At 41.3% G+C, this 12,184-nt stretch overlaps 1 protein-coding gene across 2 annotated transcripts in view; it reads right to left on the reverse strand.

Annotated features, from left to right (window-relative positions):
• Positions 1-12,184, reverse strand: part of LOC105487910 (bone marrow stromal cell antigen 1) — a 53,925-nt gene that overhangs the window by 15,316 nt on the left and 26,425 nt on the right. For both annotated transcript variants that reach the window (XM_011751576.2, XM_011751574.3), the window contains exons 2-6: positions 12,054-12,180; positions 10,050-10,185; positions 5,828-5,910; positions 2,330-2,406; positions 1,893-1,985 (exon numbers count right to left, since the gene is read on the reverse strand). In XM_011751576.2, the coding sequence (XP_011749878.2) occupies positions 1,893-1,985; positions 2,330-2,406; positions 5,828-5,910; positions 10,050-10,185; positions 12,054-12,180 (516 nt within the window). The remainder of the gene's footprint in view (positions 1-1,892; positions 1,986-2,329; positions 2,407-5,827; positions 5,911-10,049; positions 10,186-12,053; positions 12,181-12,184) is intronic.

Consider the following 12,184-nt stretch of genomic DNA (forward strand, 5'->3'; position numbering starts at 1 on the left):
AATTTTTTTTTCAGTAAGCAACGACATTTAGGCTGCAGGACACCTGGACACAGAGATAAGTGAATGTGTTATTAAAATAACTATAAAGGCTGGGCATGGTGGTTCACCCCTGTAATCCTAGCACTTTGGGAGGCTGAGGTAGGTGGATCACCTGAGTTCAGCAATTCGAGACCAGCCTGGCCAACATGGTGAAACCTTGCCTCTACTAAAATACAAAAAATCAGCTGGACGTGCTAGTGGACACCTGTAATCCCAGCAGTCAGGAGGTTGAGTCAGGAGAATCACTTGAACTCGGGAGGCTGAGGTTGCACTACACTCCAGCCTGGGCAACAAGAGCGAAATTCTGTCTCAAAAAATAAATAAATAAATAAATAAATAAATAAATAAATAACTATAAACTGTTTATTTGAATAAAGGCAGCCCAAACCATGCTAAACACAATCAGGTGTTAGCCATGCTGTGTTCAGCTCTTTGCTTATGAGTTTTATTTTTTAAATAAGTTTTATTTTGTATATTTGAGATGTACAGCATGATGTCATTAGATACATATAGATAGTAAATTGGTCATTATAGCAAAGCAGATTAACCATCTATCATCTCACATAGTTACTTTTTTGTGTGACAAGAGCAGCTAAAATCTACTTATTTAACAATAATAATCCCTAATACATTATAATTTTATTAACTATGGTGCTAATATGTTTTCCCTAAAATGTGAGCCAAGAGTCCTACTTCCTTAGATCATGACCTGCACCTCCACCCTGTGGCTCAAATGTACTACCAGGTGCTCTGACTCCTTTTGTAACCTCTCATACAGCAGAAATGATGGGCTGAGATGACGTTGAATGCCAATCCCCTTACCTCATTAGAGGTAGGTTTTGTGCTTCCTCTGACAGATACAGTAAAATAACAAGCAAGTATAACTTCTAGACAGAGCAACTTCTCACAAAAATTAGAACAACGATATGCATTTTTCATGCAAAAATAAGTATAATTTGTCTTCTGAGAAGGGGAATGCAGATCTTGGTATAATTAAGTAGTTTGCAAATTTATCACGATCTATTGCCCAAGGGACAGGGGAAAAATTACCCCTTATATGGTGAGTCTTAGAGAGTCCTGGGGGCTGACACAGACACAGGGAATTCACTGACTTTCTCCTAAACACTTTCAATGGGACCTCCACTCCTTGGGGTTAGTAATACCTTCCTCCAGGTAGCACAGAGGGACTGTTCCGAAGGACAAGGCCCCAGCTTGTTTCTGAAGCTCCATCATGGCTGTCCAGCTTTATTTAGGCTGTGGCCTCGTTGGCTTTTCTTTAAACCAAATCAATTTAACTTTTTTGTCTTGAGTTTGTGCCAGCAGTGCCCTTCACTGCTGAGAAGGATGAGTTTAAGTTTGCATTTACATATAAACTCATGTGGCTTCCCAGAAAATGTGGATCATAAAAGTTTTCTTAACCAGTTATTCAAGACCCAGTTGAAGAGCTGGTTGTTCTCTGAGAATGACGTCTTAATTATAGAGTCCTTAGGTTAATTCTGAGAACCACTGGTGAGGGCTTTTGAATTTCAAATGACCAGAAGGAGAAAATGACTTAGACCCTCACAAATGCATAAGGAACTCGCCCATCCAAAGCTACCCAAGTCACTCAGAAAGGAACACTGTCTTTGCTGGCTGAGAAGAATATCCCGGATAAAGGAGGTTTTCTCTCTGGGCTCAGGACTGACTAGTGGCATTCCCAGGAAGTCAAGCTTCTGTCTTTCTCTACCAACCCCGTTAGAAACAAAGAAGGCTGTCATTTCCCCCAAACTGAAAATGTTAAACGAACTTGATCATATCATAATCAAGAAAAACAAACTTGTGCAATTATCATCATCAATATCACCATAACTTACACATTGGGTCCCCCAATTTCATGCATAACCCAGATCTCAATTCGTGTAATCTTTTCCTTCTGGAGGTTTGGAATTTCATAATCTGCAAAAAAACTGAGAAACATTTCTTAAAGCCCTAAAGCAATATGATATTTTTTCCATTTCAGTTTTTAATTTATCATTACTCTTCTTTTAAAAAAAAAAAGGGCTTTTAGAAGTTTTTCTTCTTTAGCTTTTATTTTTAGTTTACTTTTTATTCCAGTATTCATCAGCTGTTAATGGTTTAACTCTATAGACATGGCTCTGATCACCAGGTCATTCATCTGTTTTGCTTTACCTGAATTTACAGAAGCAAGCATGAGATGGGGACTAGGATAATTTTCTTTAGCCTCTGTTTGAAACAATTAAATAAATATTTGGGCATTCTCTGTTGTGTTTGAATGTGCTGGTGTTCTTACCCTTTGATGGGATAGGCTCCTGTTGGCTCTGAACCATTCAGCATGACGTGGATCACCCCAGAACTATCCTTTGAATACTATGAGAAGAACCAAGTATTTTTAGCAAATAAAGACGTGACATTTTTCTGCTATGAAATGAGCATTTTTACAAATTGTCAGTTCTAAATAATGGCAAGGATATGATAAATGTGGCATTTCATATGGCTTAGTAGAAATGCAAATTGGTTTATTTTGGAAAGCAAATTGCCTTGAAATGTCAAAAAACTCATAGACTCAGTAATCCATGTCTGGGAATCTACCCCAAGAAGATAATAGAAAATATGCAGTATCTTATCAGCTATAATAAAGTAGGTTATGCTCCCTTAGCAAAGAACCTCGAAACTGCAGTGACTTTAAAACAACAATGATTTATATCATGCTCACACTACATGTTTATCACAGGCCCACTGGGGTTTTGTTGCACGTGTCCTCATTCTGGGACACATCTGCAAAATCTCTGATTGCCAGGAAAGGGAGGAGACAGTGACAAATCATGGACCACTTCTTAAAGGCTTCCACCCAAAAGTCACACACATCACTCCCGCTTGCAACTGATTGGCCAGTGTAAGTCACATGTAAATAATTTCATGAGGCAGGGAAGTGCAAATGGTGGGCTCAAAAGACAAGCCAGAATTATCTGGCAAACAGCACTAAGGACTACCAGGAGCATTGTGCACAAAGATGTGTGGTGCAGCATTCTTTGTAATACTGAAATATTATAACCAATACCAAATACTTAACAAGGGGATGGTAAGTAAACTGTGATACTTAAGTGTCTGAAATATTAACCAGCCATTAGTAAAAGTCTACAGTATTTGCAATAGCATAGGAAGTGCTTACTTTCAAAGCAAAATGCAACAGTCGTTGGAGGAGCATGAGCTTTACTGTGTTAAAAATACATGGGCCGAAGTCTAGGATTCCCAACGGAGCGACAGGTCTACAGAAATTCCAAAATCTCCACTTCAAAATACTACTGGAGCATGTAATTTCCCTCATAAAATGTTTATAGTAGAATGAAGGAGGTGTAGAGGTGAAATATGTGGCACTGATGTATAGGTGGCTGGGTTCATTCCCTAGCAAAATGATACTCAATATCAAACAATATACTCCATGTTATCCATGTCTCAGATTGCTTCCAAATAGTGCTAACAGTCATAGTTAAATTCTTAAATGCCAATACCTGGTCACCACTATGCTAAATGGGTTGCCTTTAGGTGGTAGGAATGTGGGTGATTAATTTATATTTTCTGTATGTGTCAATCACTATTATGAGCAGCTATTACACTGACAAAAAGAAAAAAAATATTTTTAAAAAAAATGTGTGCAGAGCCAGGCATGGTGGCTCATGCCTGTAATCTCAGCATTTTGGGAGACTGAGGTGGGCAGATCACCTGAGGTCAGGAGTTTGAGACCAGCCTGGCTAACATGGCAAAAACCTGTCTCAACTAAAAATGCAAAAATTAGCTGGGCGTGGTGACACGCACCTGCAGTCCCAGCTACTCGGGAGGCTGATGTGGGAGAATTGCTTGAACCTGGGAGGTGGAGGTTGCAGTGAGCTGAGAATGTGCCACTGCACTCCAGCCTGGGTGACACAGAGAGACTCTGTCTCAAAAAAAAAAAAAAAAAAAAAAGATAAAAATAAAAATAAAAAGTATGCAGATGCAATGAGGCTGTATAACGTTGTGGTTGAAAGTCTGATCTCGAGTCAGCCTGCCTGGTTTCAAATCCTAGCTCCCCTACTTGTCAGTTCCATAACCCTAGTCAAGCTTCTTGACCTCTCTGTACCTTACTTTATTATCTGTAAAATAAGGTATTTTATTACGTTATTACCTGATAAAAGTCTCTGCCTCATATAATTGTCATAAAGATGAAAATATTTGGCCAGGCACAGTGGCTCACGCCTTTAATCCCAGCACTTTGGGAGGCTGAGGCGGGCAGATCACGAGGTCAGGAGTTCGAGACCAGCCTGGCCAATATGGTGAAACCCTATCTCTACTAAAAATACAAAAATTAGCTGGGCATGGTGGCACGCGCCTGTAGTTCTAGCTACTCAGGAGACTGAGGCAGAAGAACCACTTGAACCCAGGAGGCGGAGGTTGTAGTGAGCTGAGATCGACAGAGTGAGACTCTGTCTCAAAAAAAAAAAGATGAAAATATTTAAAATAATAACTGCTAACATTTATTGAATACTTATCTGCTAAGGTTCAAATCCGCTTCTCATCACTATACCACACTAATTCTCCTCATGCTTCGACTACACAGCAAATGCCAAGGGCTCAAAAAATGTGGGCACTATTATTATATTTCCATTATAGAATTGGAGGAAGTATAAGGTGGTAGTTTGCAGCACACACTTGAAAGTCTGGCAGACCCACTGGGTAAAATAAATGGTTCCTTTACATGTAATGCTGACATCTCCCCTGAGTTACTGTTTGATCCCACTTTCAGATGAGGACATCTCTGTAGCCTCCCAGTTCTCAATGAAGGGCTCTGGCAGCTGCTGCCAACTGACTGAAGTCTGTGCTCAAGATGAAACCTACAGGTAGTGGGAGCAAATGGTGCTCTCTTGGGGTAGGCAGCAGAGCACAGTAATAAACAGAATATGTTTTATCTGGGAGGGATCCTCTGCTTAGCTCCAAACTGCAGCCACCATGGAGGATTTGGCCAAGGTCCTTCTCACCCTGACTAACAATCTACCTAGTGGACACCTGAGGATCTAGGGTAGAAGATGAGACAAAAAAAGACATGGATAGTCCTGAAATGGGGTTGACGGTGGTGGGTGGAAGTGCCCTGACATCCACCTGGTCAACCTAGCTAATGTTTAATAGTCAACAGCTCTTTGCCAGGCACTGAACTAAGAACTTAACCCTCTTTATTTGTAATCTTTATTCTGATTCTCATGACAGAGAATTCTGTAGTCACTGGCATGCTATAGCTACTGATAGCTGTCATCAGTTCTGGTGACATCATTCTCTGGGAAACAGACCTACCTTCAGGGGACCATTTCTGTGTCTCCAGCTTATCCTCCATCTCCTATCAGTTCCTCTCCCGTTAATATTAGTCTTGTGAACATTTCTGATCCCCACAACTTGATCTCAGGTGTACTAGGGTCTTCCATAAAGCAGGAGTTGCCCCATTTTATGTAGCAATCGAAATCATTGCTTTGAAATACTAATGATAACCATGACATAATGGAAATAATAATGACTAATTAAAAGCCTCATGCATAGTGAACATTTATGGAATGTTTTCTCTGTGCCAGGCACTGCATTAAGCATTTTATTTCCTTAAATTCTCACAACTTTATATAGCAAAGAGCATGAATCATGATGTGGTAAAAGTGGAAAGTGAGGCTCAGAGAAGTTGATTGATGACCTGGGGCCCAGACTCTGAATCACTGTGTTCCATCTCTATGGGTCCCACACACGCTCAACCACTCAGATATCATCCCAGCATTACCTGGATGGATGCCCTTTTCCAAAAGGAATCCACAGGATTATTTTCACAGTCTTCTGATGTAGGGCAGGATTGGTAATCGAGTCCTAAGGGGTAAGTAGACAAACACATTTTATTCCAAAGATTATCTATCTCAGAGAAGAATTAACTTACAATATATCCCAGTTCCATGACGCGTACTTAGCCTCCATTCTGTACAATGTGTACAAGTTTAACATCCACAGTTCTTCCCACTTGATCCACAAGGAGCCTGGTGAGGGACCACTTTGTCCATGATACTAAAGACGTTGGTCATTTTTCTCACCACAAATGTGAGGAAGGCAGAGAACTAAATAGCTGGCTAGTGAGTGAGCCTAGCTGACCACTGAGCCTCAGCATATTAGCTGGGTTATTTCTCTCCTGGAGCACTAGTAAAGTAATGTTTAAAAACCCACAAACAGCAACAAAAACCCTTTGCTTTATTGGGAGAAGTGCCGTCTCCAAAAATTAAATCGTTAGCCATTATCTTAGTAGTAAATGCAAGGAAAAAAAAGGATTAAGAGCGATAATGCTTAGCCAGAGAACAGAAATTTTATACAATTGAAAAATATACAAAATGTCAAAATATATTACATTTAAAAATGTTTAAGGACAGATTAAAGACCCCAGCAGATCAATGGGATGTGGAACATGCTTACCATATACTCTATAAAGAAAAAAAATTTCTGATTTACAAGTTGACCTCATATTCCTAGCAAGAACTGCTATTAATGGCATTATTCATAATAGCCAAGATACAGAATCAATCTGTGTCCATCAACTGATTAATAGATAAGAAAATAGACCGAGCACAGTGGCTCATGCCTGTAATCTCAGCATTTTAGGAAGCCGAGGTGGGTGGATTACCTGAGGTCAGGAGTTCAAGACCAGACTGGCCAACATGGTGAAACCCCATCTCTACTAAAAATACAAAAAGTAACTGGGTGTGGTGGCATGCACCTGTAGTCCCAGCTACTCAGGAGGCTGAGGCAGGAGAATTGCTTGAACCTGGGGGGCGGAGGCTGCAGTGAGCTGAGATCGTGCCACTGTACTCTGGCCTGGGCGACAGACAGAGACTCCATTTAAAAAAAAGAAAATATGGCATATATACATAACGGAATACTATTGAGCCATTTGCAACAACATGGATGAACCTGGAGGACATTATGTCAAGTGAAATAAGCCAGGTACAGGAAAACAAATATTGCATGATCTCACTTGAAAGTGGAATCTTCAAAAGCAGATGTCATAGAAGTTGGGGGTAGAATAGTGGCTACCAGAGGCTGGGAAGGGGAATGGATAAGGGAGATGGGAAGAGGCTGGTCAACAATGTTACAGTTACATAGGAGGAATAAGCGCTGGGGCTGTAATGCACAATAGAGTGGCTATAGCTAACAATAGTGTATGCATATTTCAAAATAACTAGTAGAGAGGATTTTGAATGTCTCACCACAAAGAAATAGTAAATGTTTAAGATGATGGATATGCTAATTACCCTGATTTGATTATTACACAATGTATATATGTATCAAAACATCACATTGTATGCCATAAATATATACAATTTTCATCTGTCAATCAAAAATAAAATAAAAATAAAAATTTGAAAAAAGAACCAAGGCCAGGTACAGTGGCTCATGCCTGTAATCCCAGTGCTTTGGGAGGCTGAGGCACGAGGATTATTTGAAGTCAGGAGTTCAAGACCAGCCTGGGCAACATGACAAGACCATATGTCTACAAAAATAATTTTAAAAACAGCCTAGTGTGGTGGTGTGTGCCTGTAGTCTAGCTACTTAAGAGGCTGAGGCAAGAGGATCCCTTGAGCACAGGAGTTCAAGGCTGCAATGAGCTAGGATCACACCACTGCATTCCAGCCTGGGCGGCAGAGTGAGACCCTGTCTCAAAAAATAACACTGATTTTAAAATAAAAATAAATAAAATAAAAAAGAGCTGCTGTCAATGGTTTGGGTTTGCTATTTTCTTGACTTTTTTCTGTGTGTATATTTTCATAGATGTATTGTGTATATGTGTTTCTATTTGAATAGCCTCATACCTATCACAGGGTTATGTAAGTTTATTTTTCGCTTAAAAATATGCCTCTTTCTGGGTCAATAAATAAAAAACCTCATCACCATTGCTACTGGCCCCACAGGATTCCATGACATACACATACAGTTACTTGGCTGACCTGAACTGCTGGAGTTCGCTTCTTTCTGACACAAAGAGCCCTGATAGGAGGGCATAGATAGAAAAGGGCAGCGAAGTGAGGAAGAAATAACTGGTGGTTTTCTGGAATGCTCTTCCTTTCTTTATGTGTTTTTCATCACATTCCTCCCCTCCTTCTCCCCACCCTCTGCATCATCATCAAACAAACACTTCCTGGAAATTCTCCATTGAAAGATTGGCTGTGTCCATTTGACCTGGAACCTGCAATGCTGCCCATCTCACTCACAGTGAAAAGCAGAGGCCTCACAACATCCTGTGCCACCAGGCCCTCCTTTATTCCTCCAGCCTCATAGCTTGCACTTTCCTCTTTGCCCACTGTCCTCTTTGCTGTTAAATATGTCACACACGCTCCCACCTCAGGGTCTCTGCAATTGCTGTTCTCCCGTCAGAAAATGTTCTTTCTCATCTCGTTGTTCAAATATCAGCCTCTCAGTGAGGTTTTCCTTAGGCATCTAGGTAAAAATGCAACACTTTCCTCTCCCCAGCCCTCCACTCTCAACCTTTTTTGTCCTTATTACCTGTTTTATTTTTCTCCATAGTCCTTATAATCTTAAGACAGACTATATATTTCACTTGCCTGTTTATTGTTTTTTCTGCCCTCCTATAATGTAAGCATGGGGTATTAATTTCCTCTTTCATTCTCTGCTGTGTTCCTACTGTCTAGAAGATGAGGGTCAAGCACATAGTAGACACTATAAATTTTAGTTTGATGGACAAATGGAGCAGAAATAAACAGAACTGATATTAGGTTAACTCTTTTTTTTTCGTTTTTGTGCCGAGTCTCACTCTGCTGTCCAGGTTAGAGTGCAGTGGTGTGATCTCACCTCAGTGCAACCTCCATCTCCAGGGTTCGAGGGTTTCTCCTGCCTCAGCCTCCTGAGTAGCTGTGATTACAGGCATGCATCACCACACTTGGCTAATTTTTTTGTATTTTTAGTAGAGATGGGGTTTCTTCATGTTGGCCAGGCTGATCTCGAACTCGTGACCTCAAATGATCCACTCACCTTGGGCTCCCAAAGTGCTGGGATTACAGGCGTGAGCCACCATGCCCGGCCTGATATTAAGTTAACTTTTGAAGTGACTCTGATACCCAGGAAGGATCTCCAGTCTTCATGATGGGAACACTCCCTCACCTCCTTTTCTTGCTAGCCTCCCTCCTGAAGCTTCCCTGATGCCCTGGTGAGGCTGGTGTCTCACTCTGCTACTCCTCAGAACACCATTTTTCCTGCATTATATCACTCGAGCTAATGCCCCCCATGAGACTATAAGCTCCCCGAAGATAGGGACTGCTGTGTCTCCAGCTCCTAGCACCACAGTTGGATGAATGAGGAGAGTTTGCAGAGCATTCAGGCCAGCTCTTGTGACTCTAACTTTCCTTGTAACTTGGATCTCGAAATATCTGCCGGCGGCCTGGAGTGGTGTTAAAGAGCACAGGCTTCAGAATCCATCAGGACAGGGCTGAGACCCAGCCTTACCACTTCCAGTCATTTAACCTCTCTAAGCCTCAGCTTCCCCCTCTGGACAAGTGAGGATAGTAAGGCAGAGTTGTGCAAGCTTGAGAAAATGGGCTGTGGAGTCAGACTGTCTGCTGCTTACTAGCTATGCCCCCCGAGCAGTTTTCTTAATCTTGCTGTGCCTCAATTTCCTCATTTATCAAAATGGGGATTATGATAGGATCCCATGAGGCTGTTGTGGGCATTAAATGAGTGTATATATATACACACACACACACACACACACTCATTTATATGTATATATGTGTGTATACACACACACACACACACACACAAAGTGCTTAGACTGGCACCCGCAAAAGATAAGTATTCTCCAGTATTGTTATTATTAACTATTCTTGTCACTTATTTCAGAGGACTCGGAGAGGATCAAGTGAAATAAATGCATATGAAAGCATTTAGCACAAATGGTAATGCATAGTAAATAGGAGGTCTTAAGTCTCCTGTGATTTGTGCAGGAGTCTTACCAGAGGCATTTTTCTGTCGACACCAGCTCAAGAAATCTGCAACCCTGCCATACAGAACATCACTCAGGGGCATAAAACGACGGGTGTTTCCTGCAAAGCTGTTAACAAGGAGGTGGCTATTTTCCCAGAACAGGGACTAAGGAAAGACAAACAAAACATCAAAATACAACACAAAATCAGACTCTTCAGGCACAGCATTATCAAGGCAGGTTGGGCAATCCAGTTCTCATTCAACTCTGACCTGCTGCACAACAACTGAACGTTCTTATTCGTTGTCTTTATTTATTCATTCAAAGACTGCTAGCATCTCTCCTCCCTTTATTCCCAGGGTATCGTGCAAATGTTAATGGAATATTTTCTCACTAGTACTAAATATACACGCATGTGGTAAGATTCCCTGCATTAAGAATGATCAAGGGACCTGGGCTGGAATCCTGGCTCTGTCATGTATTAGATATGTAATCTTGACCAAGGCATGCAATCTCCCTGTTTCTCAGTTTCTACTTCTGGAAAATGCAGAGCATGAGCCCTTTATCTTCTTCCACAGCTGTGGCCAGGATAATATGAAGCCACAGAAAGCACTTCCTAAAGTGTCAAGTGCCTCAAAAACACATTGCTTTCATATTATACTTCATAGTTTCCACTATAGTGTTTTCATATAACAATAACCCAAATGCCCCAGTCACTATTTCATCTGATCCTCAGTAGTCCAATCAGTTTATATTTAGACTAGAAGGTCCCCAAGGGTGGGGGCTGTTTTTCACTGTTACAGCCTTAACCCTTAGTACCAATGACTGGGCAAACAAATAGCCCAGGAAGTATTTACTGAGTTCATCAACTAGCACCGAATCTCTGAAAGAGAAGGTAAAAAAGTTGGCTTCCGCGCTTTTAGTGACAGGAAGACAGCGAGGTTCAAAGAACAGCATATACTCAAAATCATGTTTTCAGTCTCTTCTATCTTTGAACCTCACAGTTCCACTTACTTGCCTTTACAAATAACACACAGTGGAAAAAAATCAGGTTAAGAATGTTTATGTCACAGAAACAAAAATGGTGTCTAGCATTCTTTAAACTTGAGGTATTTTTTTAAGCAAGGGTTTATGGAAATTTTCTCATTTATTTTCACTTTATTAGACCTTAGACTGTAGACAGAATATAGATATGTGGTTTTCTTAAATCAACTGGTACTGAATAAATATAATCTTAAGACCCATTAAATGGAGAGACTGGTCTCCCAGAAGGATACTGAGATTGAGAGTTTTCTGAATTACTCAAGGTTCAGGCCATTGGGCCAGTTAGGATGAAGGTTATTTAGAATTGACCAGATGTGGAGGCCCAGTGTGACAGGTACGGCCATGTCCTTATGTCCCTGTGCTGATTCTCACACTGACTTGCAAACTTAGGAAATTTTTCTTCTGCCCACAACCAGCTGGAGATCTAGAACCACTGTTGGAAACTGATATGGTTTGGATTTATGTCTCTTGTCAAATTGTAATCCCCTATGTTAAAGGTGGGGCCTGGTGCAACGTGATTGGATTATGGGGGTGGATTTCCCCCATTGGTGCTGTTCTCCTGGTGGAGTTCTCAGAAGATCCAGTTATTTACAAGCCTGTGGCACCTCCCTCTGCCCTTGGTCCTGCTCGTGCCATGTAAGACACCTGCTCCCACTTTGCCTTCCACTGGAGTAAAAGCTCCCAGAGGCCTCCCAGAAGTAGATGTTGCCATTCTTCCTGTACAGCCTGTGGAACTGTGAAACCAATTAAACCTCTTTTCTTTATAAATTACCCAGTCTCAGGCATTTCTTTATAGCAATGTGACAACGGACTAATACAGAAACAAAGCTAGCTTCCCACAGAGAGCTCAGCACACACATTATGTGTGCTGCTTGATGTTTCTGTGACATTGCAGGATGCAGGGGACAGCTAATCTCACACCTGGCCCATGCACCATCCACTTCTGTAGAGACAGAGAACAAAGTTTTACCCAAGACGGTTGTAGCATTACCTTATCTCTGGGAATAGAGTGCCTGGACAAGTTAATAAAAAGGTCATAGTCCGAGGGAAGCACGGAGCAGGGATCCTTGTCCAGCGCCACTTTAAAGGCTTCCCAGATGGCTGTGCAGTTCTTGTTCCTGT

This window comes from Macaca nemestrina, chromosome 3 (assembly GCF_043159975.1).
Source record: "Macaca nemestrina isolate mMacNem1 chromosome 3, mMacNem.hap1, whole genome shotgun sequence".
NCBI classification, from domain to species: Eukaryota; Metazoa; Chordata; class Mammalia; order Primates; family Cercopithecidae; genus Macaca; species Macaca nemestrina.